Genomic DNA, 20,492 nt, shown 5'->3' on the forward strand with positions numbered 1-20,492 from the left:
AGTCATGCCAATATGCTTGTCATGCTGAGGTGCTTTTGGCTCCCTTGGTGTGACACCGATTCCAAGAGATTTGGGAGCAGGGAATTTAGCCCATGGTATGGGGTAAGGCCAAATACTGTGCTGGGAGACTTCAGTGCCATTCCCAGTGGGCTGTGGCAGTGAATATGTTGAAAGACTTAGAGCTCTCTGTGCAAGGCTCAAGACAATGTCCAGTGGGATCTGGAGTAGAGATATTAAAGGTATGTGGTTTACAAAGATCAACTCATGTGCAGAGAGATAATTGAACATGGCTCAAGGCCATTACCAATCATGCTGTGAATGGAGTGGTGGAACTGGGAAAGAGTGTGGCTAAAGCCCACCACGTACCTGAGGCCTTTGTCAACATATACAACTTGTGCACTGTGGGCTCTGGCTTGGAGATCTGAAAAAAGGATTGGTCAAAGCCCAGCCCCTGTACCCATACTTTGCAGTCCTTAGCCTGAGGGCTCGGTGGGCAGGAGAATCAAGCATACGGGGGTGGGGGGCCGGAGTGAACCTTCTGTATGTAGAATTAACTGTGTGTGGTCGAATGCATACCTAGTATGAACTGGGGGCATGGCAAACATGCACAGGATGCAGTGAAGCCAATGCTTTGTGCTCAGTGCCCAGTAAGCAGAGAGTCTTGGTGCAGATCATAGCAAAAGCCACACTCTGTGACCAGAGCCTACTTGAACTATCCAAAACCCTTGCCCTGTGGGGGGTTTTGGGTAGAAGGACTGGGCGTTGTAAAGGAGCATGAATGAAGGTCCCACCTGGGCCCTAAAGCAACTCATAACAGATGAAGCCATGCCCAATGGGCTTTTGGGGCATAGGTACTTGGAAATTCAAGGTATCTCTCAAATCTTTTCATTAAAAAACCTCACAGGTCCTCTGAAAAGACATTTGCTAAAGAAAGACATAGGGGGTCATTTTGACCTCGGCAGTCTTTTTGAAAGACCGCCGAGGGACCGCCGTGCTGGAGACCGCCAGTGGTGGCGGTTTTCCACTCAGCCTATTATGACCGTTGGCAGCTCTCCATCCTTCTTCGGACGGAAAGCCGCCAACAGCCATACTGGCGGGAGGCGGGAAAGTGGAGGTTGCTCCACCTCCACCGCCACGCCAACAGAACACCGCCCAGCGAATCACGTCCTGTGATTCGCCGTGGCGGTGTTCTGTTGGTGGAGTGGTGTCAGCGGAGCTGCCCCCATGGCTCCCGTCCCCTCCCGGAGGATCATCGGACCAGGTAAGTCGATCGTCCGAGAGGGAAGGGGGTGGGAGGGTTGGGTGTTGTGTGCGTGCATGGGGGTGTGCATGTGTGTATGTGAAGGGGGGTGTGAGTGCGTGTATGCTTGCGGGGTGTTGTGTGTATGGGAATGAGTGCATGTATGTCTGTGGGTATGTCAGTATGGATGTGTGCGTGAATGTTTGAATGTGTGTGCGTGTCTGCCTGTGTGTGTGTATGTAGGCATGTATGTTGGCGTGTGTGCGTATGAGTGTGTAGGTGGTGCCTGCGTGCGTGTCGTGTGTGTGTGAGTTACTGTGATGTTGGGGATAGGGGTGGGGAGGGGGGCCCTGCCACCTTTGGGGGGTAGCAGGGGTGGTGTGGGTGTAGGGGAGGGAGTCGGGTTGGGGGTGGGGGGTGGGGGAGACCCCTATCAGTGCCAGGGAAGGACTTCCCTGGCACTGATAGTTCTTACCGCCATGGATTTCATGGCGGTTCAAACTGCAGGAAATCCGCGGCAGTAAGACGGGTCAAAATACCGCCGGCGGTATAGTGACGGCCGCGGGGCTGGAGACCCATGTCTCCAGCCAGGCGGTCGTCTCCGCCCTGGCGTGCGGAACGGAGAACCGGCGGATGACCATGGCGGTAACCGCCATGGTCATAATTCCATGAGGGGAGACCGCCAGCCTGTTGGCGGTCTTACCGCCGGTTCTCCGCCTTCCGCCAGGGTCGTAATGACCCCCATAGTGTTATGCTTAGCTCAGTTACTAATCAATGAAAAACAGAGTCCCTAAAATATCCCTGCCAAAACTTCAGTTGACTGGACATTTTGTTCTGGACTGAGAATCTAACAACACGAAAATTCCCAATTAAATTACTAGCAACACCATAGAACACATCAACGATCAAAGTACCACAGCAGTAGCTGAAAGTTTTTATTCAGAAACACCACTAGGATGCAACGTTACACAGGCACACAATATAAATTAAAAGACACCAGCAACAAAATGTCACTGCAGAGCTGAATAATATGTGACTCTATGAAAGATGCCAATACTCGAAAACTACCATTACAGGCAAGTGACTTTTTTCTTACCACTCTGACAAGGCAAAGTGATGAAAAAATTCCTTTGGTTCTAATTCCTTTGATTGAATCATGGGTTCTGCAAGGTTTGTCAATCACCTTGAAACCAAGCTACATTTGTTTCAGAAAATAAAATAGCTCACCATGTTGAGCACCTATTGATGCTACTGAGATGAGTGAACCCATAGATCACGAGTTTCCTCAGTTCGTCATCCTTTCTGGGCTGGTAAACTCAGTGTAACTGAGATAGGCAGTAATAAACCCTATTATTTGTAACATTTAGATTTAGCACACCTGTATTATAAATATGTACATATAAACTAGTAATATAATTGTATTATTTACTACCAAAGAGGTGTGTCCTCTCTGTTACATCTGCTTTCTCTCCAATTCCACAGGTTGCTCCCTGCACCTATCCATAGGCCTGGACGTCATGGATTATCTGCATTCGGACCTTCCAGCACGGCTTGAAAGGCTGTTGCACACAGTCTTCTCTCTGAGGAACACCAGCTGCGTCAGACTAGTGCCATCACTCAACATCCAAACAGTGGGCCGGGAGGGCCACACCCTCTTCGAAGTCCAGCTTCGGGACTACCAGGATAGTGCGCTGCGTGATCTGCGTCAGGCCATGTCCTTCAATCGCACCTACCTGAACCAAGCCTTTCTGGGTAGCTTCCTGGCCTCTGTCAGCAGTGTGGAAGCGCATGCAAAGGTAGTGTGGTCTCTGGGCTGTTCTCCCTTGGGACGGGCTGGGTGGTCATGAAAGAAGAGGAGGGAGAATGATAGGAAATAAACCTCTTAATATCTTATGCTATTGGGAATGTCCAACATTGTTGGCTTGCAGATACAGATGAAGATAACCATTTCAGTACAGTGGTGCTGCCCTTATGACTGGATGAAGCTATCGTTCCCTAAGTCACAACAAAGCAGTAAGATACCCCCCAAGAACTGAAGAATATAGGATGGTTCTCTGAGTAGAGGTCACCACTGTTGAAGATACTGCCTCGTTGAATCATTACTCATACAAAAAAGAAAAAATAATTAAATCACCTTTTACAGGTTGTAGGTTCTCTGTAATTGAAAACAGATACCTCAAAACTGCTTCTCCATGCCGTCTTAGGGATTTTCTGGCCATGCTGTCCGAGTATGTTTAGTGAACCTTCCACAATAATAAAAGCTGAGAAAGTTTGGATCCTGTGTGCGAGGAAGCAACGACATTGTAAGTCCAGAGTAAAACTGTATTAAATTCTCAAGTGTTGTCAACACCCTGAAAATAATTTTGGGCCTGATTCAGATTTCGGTGGATGGGCTACTCCATCACAAAGGAGCCAAAATATAAATCCCATTATATCCTATGGGATTTATTTTGACAGATGGGCAATCCGTTACCATTGTGATGGAGTAACCCGACCGCCCAAATCTAAATCAGGCCCTTAGTGTTGATAAAAATGTGTATTTTCTGAATCTGCTTTCACAGTGTGTTATTTGCTTTGGTATTATCGACAGTTAGAATTCCTGAAGGAATCTCTCCCCAGGTGATGAGTGATCCTTACAATGAAGTATGCATTGCATTTTTTTGTTTCCTTTGGTCAAATCCAAGGAGAAGACATGAAGGCATGTCAGTCCAATTTTAGTTTCTTTAAGATTTAGGAGTCGTAGACTTGCTTCTTATTGCTTTATTATGTTGGGAACTGCAGATCATATTTGTATTTTAGTGGTCAGTTATTATGTTGGGCAGTATTCACGAAAATCTGAAAGTGTTTGCATTTTAGAAATCTTATTTATGATGTTATGGAATATGAATTTATGGCTTGCTGTCATGTAATTAATGTATTTGTTTTGTGATGGTTTAAACAACATCTTATTTGGAATTACAGAGTCCATAGTCCTACACACACTATTATCATACCCACAAATATGTGACTGTAGGGCAGTGAGACTCAGATTTTTGGGTGGACCTGGAGAGATTCCTGTTATATATTCAATACCTGTGGTGGTGGTGAGAGGAATGTTTAGCTGTCCCTCAAATAGTCCATTCAACAATAGTATGAGAGCACATTCCAGAAAAAAAAAATGCCCTCATTCCATCCAACGAAACGCCCCAAATGGTTCATCATCTGCACATTCAGACATATATATCCTAGGATCTCTGGAGGCCATATGGTGATTGAGTTCTACACTAAACTAGTGTGGTGACTGTGAACACACATGGTCCTTTGGACCACTTCCCAATGGCAATACCATGCCCCCACTTATCAAAATATACTCTTACATTTGCGTAACCTTCCCCCAAGACTAGCTGTAGGATGAAAGGCAGACACTTTTAGTTGATTTGATAAGAAGTAACGATTTCTAGTTTTATAATCGTGCTATTTTTACTGCAGAGTTCTGGTACGTTTTAAATTGATGTGCTTAGAGATTTTTATTTTTTTACCAAAATTAATTTATCTTAGTACGGAGCTACAGAGCTACACTGTCTGTGCCATCCTTAGTGATATAATTAATAATGCTTCCATTTTCTTGCGATAATGGCATTACTCCTAGTCCTACTCCCTCGCCTTCCTTTTAAACCAATGAGGCCTCCTGCGTCCCCCCTAGACCCTCCCTTCCCCTTTTAAACCCCCCCCCCACCCTTATCCCCTCCTGTACAAAAACCAAGCCCAAGCAGCAACTCGGACAGTCCGTACCGGGAGGGTGGGAGGGAACGGAAAAGGAAGGCGAGGGAGTAGGACTAGGAGTAATGCCATTATCGCAAGAAAATGGAAGCATTACCTCCCGTCCCTCCCTCGCTTTCCTTTTAAACCAATGAGACATAGCAAGAAAAACACAGGAGACGGACACTGAGTTGCAAGATCCTTTATTCATATCCTGCCGCCAAGGACACCAAAACATCCTACCCCTATTACCTCATAGAGGATAAGACTCGGTGACCTAATACCGACTCCAAATTACCCAAGTCCGCTAGCCTATAATGACGCACAAACGTCAAAGGTGAAGCCCAAGTGGCGGCCCTGCAAATTTCCACCACGGAAGTCCCCTGAAGCTCTGCCACCGTAGCCGCCATACCTCTGGTAGACCGACCCTGAATCCCTTGAGGAGGAACCACCCCTTTCAAGGAATAGGCCAACAGAATCAAAGATCTAACCCATCGACTCAAAGAAGCCGTGGAAGGTTTCTCACCTTTACGTGCCAGACCGAAATTAACAAAAAGCAAATCCCCCTTACGAAAAGGAGCCACCACCCGCAGGTACTCCAATAAAGCCCTGCGTACATCCAACGAATGCAAACGGACCTCCTCCCTTGAGGAGGGATCTGGACAAAATGAAGGAAGGATAACCTCCTGACGGGAATGGAATGAAGAATTGATCTTCGGAATAAAGGAAGGCACCGGAACCAGAACTACCCGATCGGGAAAAACCTTACAAAAAGGAAAGGAACAGGCCAATGCCCCTAATTCCCCTAACCGACGAGTCGAAGTAATGGCTACCAAAAAGAACGTCTTCAAAGACAAATGGCGCAAATCACAGTCCCCCAATCGTTCAAATGGGGCCTCCGTCAAAACATCCAAAACCAAGGAAAGATCCCAGGAAGGAAAAGAACGTACCGGGCGAGGAAACAAATTAACCAGACCTTGAACAAATCTAGGCATCAGGCGCCCTTCATCCTGAAGATTACGCCACGGACCTCTGAATGCATGAATCGCCGCCCACTGTACCCTTAGAGATGCTACTGACAAACCCAATTGTGCACCGTCCTGCAGGAACTGCATCACTTCAAAGATAGACGCGCAGGTAGGATCCAACTCATGATTCAAACACCAAGAAGAAAAAACCCGCCACTGTCTACCATAGGAAAGTAAAGTGGAACGCCGCCTGGAAGCCAATAATGTAGAACTCAAAGCTACAGGAACCCCCAGACCCGTCAAGCCCCGTCGTTCAACTTCTAGGCCGTCAAGTGCAACCTCCTTAACGACACCACTGGGAGGCAGGGAAACTCCAGGGGAGATGGACAAAGAGGCAGAGGCCACATCCTCCCGTCGGCCATCAGCCTTAACAACGGGAACCAATTCGCTCGCGGCCAAAGAGGTGCAATCAGGATAACTCTGGATCCCAGATCCCTCACTCTCAACAGAAAAGCCCTGAGAAGTTGAAACGGAGGGAATGCATACAAAAGACCCCTCGGCCAAGGACATGACATCCTGTCCACCTCCCAGGCCTGGGGACACCGAAACCGGGAACAGAAGCGATCCAACTTCGCATTCTCTGCGGACGCAAACACATCCAGCACTGGAAGCCCCCAAAGCCGAACCAGATGCAGAAACAGAGACTTCCGGAGGGAGAAAAGTTGAGACGAAGGAATCACCCTGCTCAGTAGATCCGCTCGAACATTGACCACCCCCGGAATGTACGTAGCCCTGAGAGAAGGAACCCACTCCTGAGCCCACACAAAAATCTCCCTGGCTAGACTGAACAGAGCCCTTGACCTGGTCCCCCCTTGCCGGTTGACATAAGCTTTGGCCACTAAGTTGTCCGTCCGAATAAGAACCGCCGTCCCCATCAGGGACCCCTGGAAATGGACCAGAGCCAGAAAGACCGCCCTCAATTCGCGCCAATTCGATGACCGACTCGCCTCCCGAGGGGACCAAAACCCCTGAACCTGAGCCGACCCTATCCACGCACCCCAACCGGATAGGCTGGCATCCGTAGTCACCACCACGGGACTCAGAGGAGACAAAGAAACCCCTACCCGAAGATGATCTGCCTCCAACCACCATTGCAACTCCCTGTGAATTAATCTGGACCCCGGAACCCTGTCCCTCAGAGAACCGGACCCCGGAGTCCACCTTTTCAAGAACCACGTCATCAAGCACAGGAGATGGAAACGCGCCCAAGGAACCAGAAATATCACAGACGCCAAATGACCCAGCAGCCGCAACCAAAGAAGAGCCCGTGGTGCAGTCAGCAATACAACCTTCTTGACCAAGGCCTGGAGTACACCCAACCTCTTCTCTGATACCGACACCAAGCCTAGAAGAGTCTGAAACCGAGCCCCCAGAAAAACCAGATCCTGGGACGGAACCAAATCTGATTTCTCCCAATTGATTAAAAACCCGTGGTTTTGCAGGACCCCCAGAACTTGGTCCACCTCTCTGCAACAGGACCCGTGACTGGGCATGAATCAAGATGTCGTCCAGATAAGGATGAATAAACACCCCCTCTGAATGTAGCAAAGCCACCAGGGGGGCCAGCACCTTCGTGAAAATTCGAGGAGAAGATTTCAGACCGAAAGGTAGAACGCAAAACTGGTAGTGTTCTTGATCCACCGCAAACCTCAGGAACCTCTGAGAAGACCTTGCCACAGGCACATGCAGGTAAGCATCCTGCAGGTCCAGCAACACTAGAAAGTCCCCTTGCCTGACCAACGGAAAGATAGTCTGAATAGACAGCATATGGAAATGCACCGTCCTGATCCAAGTATTCACCTCCTTCAGATTGAGCACCGGTCGAAAACCCCCTGAAACTTTCTGCACAAGAAACAGGACCGAATAAGTCCCCTGACCCCGTTCTTCCAGAGGAACGCGGGAAATGGCCCCCTTGACCAGCAAGTCCCGTACTCCGTCCAATAATGCCCTTCTCCGTGACCCCCCTGAAGGCAGAGGGGTGGGACGTACCCCTGAATTTGGAGGAACCCCCACAAAATCGATGGCATAACCATTGGCCACAATGTCTAGCACCCAACGATCATTGATACTCTCCTCCCAAACAGAAAGAAAGTGACTCAGCCTTCCCCCAACCGGCCCTATGCCAGGCCCACAGTGATTGTCAGGACCCCTTCTTAAAACCACCCCGGTTCGCAGGAACAGCCTTCTTAGGAGAAAAACGCGGCTGAAAACGCCGTTTCCTAAAGGAAAAGGATTTGGCATCCCTATTCGGAGAAGATCGGGAATGCTTCTTCCACCCTTTACTGGAAGTAGAACCCCCTTTATAAGGTAAGGCATGTTTCCGTTCCTTAAATGCCTTGGAAAGCATGGATGGCAATTGCTCTCCGAACAAGTTACGACCTTCAAACGGCAGTCTCAGCAAGGCCGCCTTCTCCCCTGGGTCAGCCTTCCATGAACGTAACCAGAGGGACCTACGAGCCCCAATCAAAGCCCCAGAGGCCAGAGCCGAAGTACGAACCACATCCGAAGAAACATCCGCCAACAATCTGGCCTGTTGCTCCCTACCAGCCAGGAGTTCGGAACATTCAGCTCCTTCCTGAACAGCCACCTCCAGCTTATCAAAGTCTTGCACCAACGACTGAGCCGCATAAGCAGAATATATACCTGCCCTTAGCGCCAGATTCTCACCGGAAAATGCCCTTCTAAGACCTGAATCCACTTTACGATCCGTGGCATCCGTAGGCACACAATCCTCCGGATTTACTGCCGTCTTGCCAATCAGGGTAGCTAAAATCGAATCCAGGCGGACCGAAGGAGGTAATACCTCCTCACCCTCAAGTAAATACAGTTTCTGTAGGAATCGTGGAACCTGAGCTTTATCCACATCCTTCCATTCACGAAACACCATATCCTTCACAGGTCCCTGAAAAGGCATGGCAAACTTGGAAGGGGTCTGATATTGAGGAAATAAGTGAGAATCCGAGCTTGAAGGTTGAAACACAGGGAAACCCAAATTGTCTCGAACATGTGCCATCACCTCCCACATTTCCTCTCTGGATACATATTTACCCCCAGATGACGTAGATGGGGCCTCATCACCCTCACTGTCTGACGAGGACTTCCTTGTAGCAGCCGATGAATGAGAAGTCTTAGAGTGACCAGACCTGGTCACCCCTGCTTGAAGGGCCCTGGTAACAGCCACTTCAATCATCTCCTGCACCTCCTCCCTAGACATGAGGGGAGTGCCCTTATCCTGCAACTGTGAGTCCCCAGGATTGGAAACTCTAGCAGCACCCTCCTCCTCCGAAGAGGAAGATGAGACAATCCTACGCCTCTTCGCCTGAACCTTCGGCATTTCAATATTCCAATATACACTGCCCTACACCTAAAATCACTCCACATATATAGTGACCAGAACCTCCCCCTTAGGAATAAACCAATCCCCAAAAAGGTCAAACATTCCTGGCCAAACCATAAAACAGCGGGCCGAACGCCCGTCCTACCAGTCGAATCGTGGCATCACAGCCAAAAAATCTCCATCCCGCAGTTCCACGCTGCTCTGCAGCGCGATAACCCGGAAATCGAAGCCCCAGCCACAAAGGGCCGGTCGACCCCGTCAGCCGGCCCTCCTTCCGCGTAGTCCTGAGCAGCCCGGCTGCTCGCTTTCCGACGCGATCAGCTGCAGCACTCCTCGTGGGGCTCCACACCCCGAGGAGCGCCTCCAACGTAGACCTCCAGGCCCCGCCGGTAAGGTAAGGGAAAGAAAAATGTCTAGCGTGGGCTAGACAAAAGAAACAGGAGGGGATAGGGGTGGGGGGGGGTTTAAAAGGGGAAGGGAGGGTCTAGGGGGGAGGCGGGAGGCCTCATTGGTTTAAAAGGAAGGCGAGGGAGGGACGGGAGGTAATGTCAATTGTGATGTGATATGGGATGCCACCAATGATGTCACTGATTATGTCACTTTTCATGTCATCTGTGGTATGTGTGAGATCATGAGCAGTGCACTGCAAGCAATTTATTTTTTAAATCATCTTTACTGGGTTTTTAATATGTAGAAAGTAAGATATACTTTAATGTGTAGAGCTCTATTACTGTATTTAGGAACATTTTGTATAAACATGTAAACAGTTTACTACAAGTGAACAAGTAGATCATATATGTTTTGTAAAGTCTGGTATGTTCCAGTAGTGAACAGTAAGGATGAGTACATTAATAGTCCATGTAACTCATTGAAAATAGCCAGGTACGGTCATGAAGGTTAGGTGTAGGTGCCCAGGGAATTGGGCTATTTAGCATGTACTTCGCTAAAATTATTAGGATTCACAATTCACACATTTGCATGCAATGGATATATCATAGCAGTCGCTGTATGGTCGGGTTACATGTTGCAGGGGAGAATCTTTCTAGCAGAATGAGATCTCACTTGGTGGTAGCCACGTAGCCATTGTAATAATATAGTAGATTGATAAAGCTGCATTAACCTCTGCACTCCCTTACATGTGACTCGTTATAGTGTTGTAATCTCAGAGGAGTTTAGCATTATCACTGATCTTGCTCTTAAAAGCCAGCAGAATGTCATTCTATGGTCTTCCTATGAGGTGTTTTCTAAGACCTCTTGCTTCCTCCCTCTTGAAGACTGTACTTTCCACCTCCACCCATTTCAAGATCCATCTAAGCCATTGCTTGACTCTGTTGGGATTAGGAGATTTCCATTCAGAGGTGATTGTTCTCTTGGTGACGAGTAATGCTAGGACTATAAACCTAGATTCTTCTCAATGTTGCTTAGTGCATTTGAAGAGCCTCATAAGGCTGAATTCAATGAAACTCAATCCGCTACCTCCAGCATGGTCGAGAAATAGTTGCAGACCTTGTTTTAGAAAGCTACTATATGATGACAATCCCAAAATCAGTTTTATATTTGCTTCAGTCTCACGACATCTGATGAATTCAGAAACTGTGAAATAATATACAAGTCATGTACACTTTATACAGAAATTAAAATTGGATAACCTTGAAAATCGCATTGCTGAGTATATTATGGAAGGGAATTGTCCCATTCCTTATCACTTAGAACTCTGCCTGTATTAGCCTTCCAATTTTCCCTGAGTTTAGATAGTGAGGGACCTGTATGTGAATGTATAGCTTTTGCTGGGCCACATTAATAGTTTTGATGGAGCGATGGGTCAGCATCAGTGTTGGCCTAATGAGCGTGTAGTGCTCTGATCAACTTCCTATGTGCCAGGAATTGTCCAGGGCGTAAACTGTATTGTTCCATCGAAGTTTCAAATGGAAGTAGAATATCATCCTACAATAGATTGCTGATTGGCAGAAGTGCCACATTTTCCCTCGTCTCAATTTTTTACCTAGGAAATGTCTTGTCTATATTCCAGTTTGACTGCTACGTTTTAGTCTTCTTCTATAACAAAATAATGCTACACCCACTAGACCTGACACGGTTGTACACTGTAGGAAGAAGAGCTCTGGTAGCTCTGCATCTTTTAAGCAAGTGGATGCTGGAGTAGCCTCAGCCAAAGAGCAATCCACCAACCAGAATGAGGACCATAAGAGTTGTGCCGCCAAGTAGAAACATTCAAAGTAGGGAGTACAGAGGTCCGAAAACAGGCAAGCTGAGTAAGGCCATGGGTGTGGGTCAGATTCCATAATTCGGTATAGTTAATGGATATTAAGAGAGGTGCTTGGACTAAAGCTGTTCCTATCTGCATGTGTAACTTGCGCAGCTTAGGGGCTAGCTTGAAAGCACAGATGTTATAAAACTCTGTTGGCAACCCGTCTAGTTCTGGAGATTTACCAAGGGCTAGTCACCTTGTGAATTTCTTTCAACGAGATCCGCTTCTCCATGGACTTCCTCAGCTCCAGCAAGATTCTACCTAACCTCAGATCATCTAGAAAGGTGGTAATTGTTTCTGTCTGGCCATCTGTCACAGCATCTTACAATGTATTGTATTATGCATAGAAAACTGAGTGTATGTTGTGTTGGGTATAGACTATGCTGTACAGGAGGCAGCAAATGGTTGTATGTGAGGATGTTATGTGCTCCTGTTTAGTCAGGCTTGCTAGCACCTTACCTGGTTTGCCCACTTTATCAGTGTAATCTGTGCACCTTAATTTCTTAATGAAGGATGCATGTTTTTCCTTGCTCTAGCAAGGTAAGCTCTGCAAGACTCGAAATCCAGTGAGTCTTTAGCATGTGCATCTCCCTCTCAAGTACTCTGTGAGGTCCTGTTGTGGTCTGTATGGATTATCCTCTTATGACACCTTTAAAGGCTTCCCACTCAGATAAAGGAGAATCAGCAGTGCCCCTGTTAGTTTCATATTTTGTATTTATAACTTTCTTCACCTAAGTTCTTAAAGCCTGGGTCTTCCAGCATAACTAGTTGTAATTTCCATGACAGGACAGGGTACTGAGGCTTGTTGTAGGAAGCTGGCTCGTTATATACTATATCAAAATTAGATATAGTGTGCACAGAGTCCAGGGGTTCCCCAGAGATTCAACAGAGGCTAAAGTAGATAATACTAATGCTCTGTTTTGTGGTAGGGTGGTCAAGCAGTTAGGCTTATTAGAGGGTAGTGCAAAGCCTTTGTTGTACACACACAGACAATAGAAGAAGCACACACTCAATGACGTAACTCCAGATCAATGGTTTTTATATAGCAAAAATATATTTTCTTAATTTATTTTTAGAACTACAAGATTCAATTTGCAGGTAAGAACTTCAATAGATTCGTATTTCATACATGTATCAACAGTACTTAGTTTGACACCGATAAGTTATACTGTTTTTTAAATATTGGCAATAATCTGGTTCAAAATTGTCACTGAAATTTTCAGAAACAGTTCCTGGGTGGAAGAAAAGTTAGGTTGATTTACAGGTAAGTACAACACTTACAGTTCCAGTCTCCAGGGGTTTGGAAGTCCGCAGGTTAGGGTTCAAGTTAACCCCAAACACCCACCATGCTTAGTGGAGAAGTGTGGCACAATGGTTAGAGCGGCAGACCCTGATGCAGCGATCTGTCCCGGGACCAGGGTTCAATTCCCGCCTCGGCGGGTCTTGGGCTCAATTCCCTTTGACCAGATAATTTTCGCCTCTGTGCCTAATCTAATCTAATTAATGGGTCCCTCTGTAACTCTGGGCGATAGCTTGCTTAATCTCCACAACGGCCCTGACAGCGCTTGGATGCCTGGCTTCACCCTGGGGGGTGCCCAGGAGTGGGCTCCTCACAGGGAGAAGCTAGGAGGGGTTCCATAGCGGTATGGGTACATTACCTTGAGACCCTAACGGGTGAGTAGTGCGCTATACAAGTGCAAAGTTTACAGTTTTCACCACCAGCAACACGGGGCCAGCCAGGTGCAGAGGTTAAAGTGTAGGCAAAATTAACATGGGCACCTATGAAGACTGGGGGCACTAGGTTTCAGAACTGCAGGCGGGTAAGTAACCTAGACTTCGGAGGGCAGACCTGGGGGGGTTTAGAGGAGTACTGGGGGGGAGCACAAGTAGGTGCCAAACACCCTCAGCTGCACTGGGGCGGCCGGGTGCAGGATGCAAACAAGATGCTGGGTCTCCAATGATTCTCTATGAGAGGACCCCACGGGTTACTCAGAGACTGCAGGCGAGATCCAGGGGGTCGTCTCGGGCAAACTACCAGCTGTACATGGAGGGGGGCTGCCTGCTGAACGTTGCCACACCAGGTGTCAGTTTCTTCAAGGCATGGGGGTTGCGGGTGCAGTGGGCCTTTAGGTGTCTGATATCTCCGTCCAGAGCTTTCGCGGTCAGGGGGGTCCTCGGGATCCCCTCTGCAGGTGTTGTCATGGAGGGGTGGAGAGGTCAAGCCAGGGTGGGCACTTGCTTGGAATCGCCTGGGGGTCCTCTCTAGCGGGTTGGACTACCTGGACATGGGCCATGGGCGTTGGGTGCAGAGTGGTTAGGACTCATGCATTCAGAGTGAGGTTGGAGTTCTTAGTTGTTGGTTTCTTCTTGGACAGGGCTGCTGTCCATGGGAGTATTTGATCCTTTCAAGTGCAGGGCAGACCTCTGGTGCTTGGCAGATGTTGCTGGTTCTGCTGGATGTGTTGCTGTTCTTTTTCAGATTATTTGAAGCAGGAGACAGGCTGGTAGGGCTGGGGACAAATCAGTTGTCGTCTCCCTTCTTCTCTGCTGGGAGTTTCAGCTAAGCAGTCCTTCTTCTTCTAGTCAGGTCACCAGGTATCTGACAACTTGGTTTCAGGGAGGCCCTTAAATCCCAGATTAGGGACATTTTAAGGGTCAGAGGGCAGTAGCCAACAGCTACTGTCCCTCAGGGTGGCTACACCCTCCTTGTGCCCACTCCCTTTAGGGAGGGAGGCACAAACCAAATCCTATTGGTCCCTGTCCTCCAAACCAAGATGGAGGATTCTGCAGGAAGAGGGTCACCTCAGCTCTGAACACTTTAGGGGTGGTCACTTCCTAATTTTCCCACCGGACTTGCTACCAAAAGTCAGGCTTTGTCCGGGGGGCGGGCAGCTGCACTAGCTGGAGTGCCCTGGGGCACTGTAATCCGAGGCTTAAGCATTTGAGTTTCACCGCCAGGGGTTACAGTTCCTGTTGGGGGGAAGTGTGAAGCACCTCCACCCAGGCCAGACTTTGTTTCTGACCACAGAGTACACAAAGGCTCTCAACCCATGTGGTCAGACACTTGTCTGAAAGTGGCAGGCTGGCACAGACCGATCTGTCCTACACTAGCAGTTTGGCTAACATGCAGGGGCAATCTCTAAGATGCCCTCAGTGTGCATTTTTTAATAAATCCCACACTGGCATCAGTGGGGGTTTATTGTGCTGAGAAGTTTAACATCAAGCTTCCCAGTATTCAGTGGAGCCATTATGGAGTTGTGGAGTTCGTAATGACAAACTCCCAGACCATATACTCAATATGGCTACACTGCACTTACAATGTCTAAGAATCGACTTAGAAACTGTACGGGCATAGGCTCATTAAGCTATGCCCTCACCTGTTGTATAGTGCACCCTGCCTTAGGGCTTTAAGGCCTGCTAGAAGGGTGTCTTTCCTATGCCATAGGCAGTGGTTTGGGGGCATGGCACCCTGAGAGTGGTACCATGATGACTTTGCCTTTTTCTCCCCAGCAGCACACACAAGCTGCAAGGCAGTGTACATGTGTTTAGTGAGGGGTCCCCTAGGGTGGCATAATACATGATGTAGCCCTTGGGGACATTTCCTGGCCACTGGGCCCTTGGTACCAGGGGTGCCATTTACAAGGGACTTAACTGCGGGCCAGGATTGTGCCACGAGTGGAAACAAAGGTTCAGATTTTGGGAAGGAACACTGGTGCTGGGGCCAGGTTAGCAGGATTCCAGAACACTTTCAATCAAAGTTGGCATCAACACTGGGCAAAGAGTGGAGGGGTAACCATGCCAACAGTGGCACTTTCCTACACTTGTCAAAGGGCATACTAACCAGTAAGGGAAATTTGATCAGACAATGTCTTTGCATATATATTCAGTTGTAAGGTGGCAGAGAATGCACTGTGATCTAATCTGACATGCCAATCAGGTAGGAGGGGGGAAAATAATTATTTACGTCCAGATTTTGGCCCTCCAAATATCAGATAGAATCCATTGTGAGGTCTCACTGTGCTAGGGCATGAGCACTCTGAATGTAGATGCGCGAGGAAGCTTAGATTAGGACATATCCAAACGGATATCCAGTACACAATTGTGATCTCCCTCCAGAATCCATAGCAAGGCAAGTGTGTCCATTTCAATAGTGTGGAATATAATGTGGTGAAGAAATGTGATTGCCCAGTAGAGACATAGATGTTGCTAAGTAGCACTGCTGTGCCATCAAGTATCCCCTCTACCAGAACATATTGTGCTTCTTTATCCACTTCTGTTGATATCGGCCAGAATAGAATCCTTGAACTCACCCAAGTGAGCATTCCTCCAGCATAGGAGGAAAGCTTAGATAGAAGTACTGTCCCCTCCAACTCTTTTGCAGCAGGTCAGCACCTTCCATGTCAAATAAATAGAATTCCTTGAGGAATGCAAACTGTCAATTCTGAATTTGAGAAAAGGATACATGTTGTACCATTTATGTTCTGGACATTCTAGGCCATGAGTAAAATTTTATTCAGAAGAGCCATTAAAAATACTTGTTACGTGTGTGGGGGGAAACTGCTGTGCAACCATGTGCACACAATGGTCTATTATGCTTGTAATTGGTAGGAATCTCGTATCACATGTAAATCCCCAGCAGAAATCTGAACCTGACTTACAAAAAAGCCCCAACTCATAAAACCTGTGAGTAAAATCAGTATAAAATATACACTGCTCAGTCATTGTGTAAAAACAGGGGTGTTTGGGTGGCAGCCTGCAATGTTTGCAACAGAACGATTGTTTGTGTCAGCAGGGGCTGATGTGCCATGCACATTTCCCAGCAGGACGAGCCAGTCATGGACGGACACCCCGCGAGATTGATTAAAGATAACAGGACAGCTGACTACATGGGTGTTGAGTCACTAGTGACTAGGAAAAGCACGTAGCTGGCCCGGAACGTCAAAAACTCCCATCCCAATTAAATTTCAAGGGTAAAGGGAAGTGCAGTTTGGGAAAGAGTCAAGCCCAGCAAGGCCAAACAATGAAACATAATATCAAGGTAAGTTAAGGGGACAGTGGCCTGATGTGACTAGGACAAGGTTGGATGTGGCTTCATGGGCATGTCATCCTTAACGAACAAAGAAAAAGACCATATAAACAATGAATAAAAGATAATCAGCTGTTTGAGATGTAATGTTTGACAACTGCACTAAATCCATACTCCTAGGAGATACAGAGATTTCTTCATCTGAATAGGTAACGTCAAAGCCGGCTGGAAAGGTGTCAGTGGGAGAATTGAAAAGTCAGGAGATGGAGGCCATTGCAGCCCTCACACCTTTCTTGTTCTTGTATTGTGCCCATGAGGGTTTCATATTCAGGCCAGGTGACTTCTACCCAGGTCACTGGTGCCAGCGGCTTGGAGGGCGCATTGGATTTAGTTAATGAGGCATTATACTGTACTGCCCAATCTCAAACCTCTTCAGGTTCATTAAAAAATAAGGTTTCTAATCCACTGTAATTTTCAGCGTTGCTGGGAAGAGGCAGACATACTTCAGAACTACTTCCCTAAGTTTCTGTTTCATTCCCATAAAGGTTGCTCAACAGTGTTGCACCACCAAGGTGTAGTCTGGGAAAATTATTATTCTTCCTCTCTCAATGGCATAGTACCCAGCTTCCTAGCCACTTGAAGTATGATCTTTATCACAAAAGTTTAGAATTTTTGCTGCTTTTCACCTTGGCTGTTCCCCTGGTAGTGGGTATTTGTCTAAGACTTGATGCACTCTTTCTGCTATGAATATAGGTGACAGAACAGATACCTCCCTGGTCAACGAACTTTCCGCAAACTTTGTTAGATCATTGCCCTCCATCAAATCCGACAGTACCATAATGCTCACATTGCTTTGGCGGGACTGTCCCTTCACATCCTCTGTCCTGCCCTCTAGGTACCTCACCTGGTCCAGTACCACTGTTGAAGATCAAATGTCTGTGGTTTGAGGTTCTGTAGACTGTTCTCATTGGTCTGGACTTTGTCTGAGAGGTTGAGTTTGTCTTTGCGTAGTAGACTAAGATCGAGCTCAACGCAGTTCAGTTTGTTGTCTGGGGCATCCCTGGTGTCAGCAATCACTGGCAAAATTATGTCTAGCTTTTTGGATGGTGGGAGCTCAAGGGCAGGTGTACTCAGCGACATATAACATATGGCCCTCCCATAGATATCCATTAGTCTGAACTGAACAAAGCTTGTTTCTTGCGACACACAGTGATGGGAGTAGAGCCAATCCCCCAATGCCAAGAGGGCGCCCCATTGAATCATGCAATTAGTCCTTGTCCCAAGGCCCCCACAATAGCAGATTACTTTGGATTAAACAGACTTGGCTCAGAGCATTACATAGCGGCATTGCCATCTTGGGCGTTACAGCCATGTCCTCCATTGAGGGTGAGTTTTGTTTACCCACTACTAGTGAATTTCAGTGGCTTTTCTGCTGCAAATAGTAATAATAAGATCAGTTTAATTGTTTTTTCAGCGAATGCTGATATCCTGTGAGCATTATTTATTTAGTTTGATTTATTTGGAGCATTATGAAGAACTCACTTGTGACAAATTACCATTTTCTGTCTCTGACAGCAGATCAATAGGGATGATTGTAGGGATTAACTGCAGCACTTTGAACTACAGACAGTGCCCAGACCACAGATCCAACACCACACACATCTGGAGATCGCATTAACATTGAGGACACTTCAGATGATGAAGGAATATGGAAGAAGTCATGGGTTTTTGAAGTACTTAAGCATGCTCTCAAGAAGAAATAAAATGCTTTCAAAGCCATGTGTAATCTTTGTGAGCAAGTACTTTGCCTGGGCAAAGGTGGAGACTATTCATTTAAGCTTCAACCAATGTCCTGTTAGTTGAAGGCAAGGAATGAGGTGGTCCATGAAGGGATAGGAAACATTACACAGAAAGAAAAAAAGGCCACTAGGAGGAAATTGCTCCTGCTATGAAGAGGATGACCATCTACTGCACTGAGTACAAGACATGCATAAGTTATTGTGAGCTGAGTACCAGGATTTTACCAGTAAATTGTTAATTCTGGTTATAAAATACAGTTGGTCATTTTCCACTTACGTTTAGCAGAAAAAATGAATAAATGAATAAAGATGTTGGAAAGCTAAAATACAACACACAAAACCTAATAAAAGGCTCCTTTTAGAAAGACACTGTTACTCATTAACTCTGCCATATCAAGCTAGTGTGTAATAGAAGATGAGTATTTGATACTAGGTGTACGACCTTGCAGGAGCCCATCCCAGTACTGACCGGCAGCTAGACTCCATTCTAAGTAGGAGTTGGCTGCTTAGTGTGTTAGGTTCAAAGCCTGACTACAGGCCAGGCACAACATGCAACACCTATTGCTCATGGACAGAGGACATGTGCAATGAGTGTTGGCTGTCTGCTTGGCTGGGCTCAACCCAGGTCCTATGGACAAGCCAAGCAGCACTTGAGGTTGTATTTATTAGGATGGGGGGCTGCTTCTTGGGCTAGGAGCCTGATCTGGACAACAACCAGGCCATGTGGTTATCCATTGTGGTCAGCTCTTGCCAGAGACCAAACATAGCAAGGACTGGTTGCACAGGATATGAATCAGTATATTTTCAAAGACCCTCAACAAACTCCCTGAAAAACTTTAACGAATAGTTATGGTTACTTTGGCTCATAAGACATGAAAGTGAGCTTAGTAAAAAACAAAACCTCAGAAATGTACTAAAAACACAGTCAAAGTGAAGTTATGGACAATTGGCTAGTCGAGGTTAGCTGCACAAATAATTCATGCTCCTGACTAGGCACTGCACATGACCTAATTCATGAGATCATTAATTAAATCTCAGGTGATATAATTGATGGCTCCAATGACTGTGTCTCAAATAACTTAATTGATGACATCAGTGATGAGATCACATAAAACATCAACAATGATACCATCAATGCCATCACTGATAGGGATCCTCATGATCTCACTTTATGATCCCATTTATACATCTATACATTTTTAAGAAACACTTCTTTAATGCACAGTTTGATCTTTTTTCTTGTACACAACCCACTATCACCATATTGTGTGCAAAGCATGTTTTTGACTTGCACTTACTATGGACTACAGTGATGGCGTACTCTGTTTTAACCCCTGCCTACCACCAACCTTCAAACTGCATGATTAGCCAATGACCTTCACAAATGTCTTCCAATACATTGAATATTTAAACCATGTATCCTTGACCATCAGCTAGGGTTGGTACACTGTATTCTCTGTTGCCTCCAGGAACATTATGCATAGACTTTCCTAACTCTTAGCATCTTGCATCCACTCACCCCCAAATCATATCTCAATAGGTTTATCAGCACGCACCAACATTCCTATTATACAGCCACATGGTGACATCATATATCATCACAAAGGCAAATATATATCTATGTATCTATCTGTCTATCTATCTATCTATAGATATATATTTTTTCTTTTTTGGTTTTACCCAGTTTTGGTTGCCACTGGGAAGTTATAGTTAGGATTGTGTTTCCATATGAAATGCATTTCTTTTGTTGCTAATAACTTTGATGAAATGCCACAAAACTTCCCCAAAAATGTTTTTTTGGGCTAGTTCGCTCAAAGAAATATTCGGGGTGATCCGTCAAGCAAAGGTGGAAAACAAAACTTGTTTTCCCTAATCATTTTTCCATAGGAACTTTATAACACAGCTACAGCCTAAACCGCTGAACAGATCTACACCACATTTAGCAGAAAGCTAGACCTAGGTCCAAAAAGAGTGCTTTTTATGTTTTGGTGTAAATCCGTCAGTAGTTTTTGAGTAATTAGTCCTAAATTAAATACAAAAGGGGGCAGGGTAGGAATA

General features: G+C 46.4%; 1 protein-coding gene across 2 annotated transcripts in view; it reads left to right on the forward strand.

Moving 5' to 3' along the window:
• LOC138265860 (collagen alpha-4(VI) chain-like) overlaps positions 1-20,492 on the forward strand; it is a 946,529-nt gene that overhangs the window by 402,835 nt on the left and 523,202 nt on the right. For both annotated transcript variants that reach the window (XM_069213964.1, XM_069213965.1), the window contains one exon: positions 2,723-3,036. In XM_069213964.1, coding sequence (XP_069070065.1) covers positions 2,723-3,036 — 314 coding nt within the window. The remainder of the gene's footprint in view (positions 1-2,722; positions 3,037-20,492) is intronic.

This window comes from Pleurodeles waltl, chromosome 11 (genome assembly GCF_031143425.1).
Source record: "Pleurodeles waltl isolate 20211129_DDA chromosome 11, aPleWal1.hap1.20221129, whole genome shotgun sequence".
In the NCBI taxonomy this organism is placed as follows: Eukaryota; Metazoa; Chordata; class Amphibia; order Caudata; family Salamandridae; genus Pleurodeles; species Pleurodeles waltl.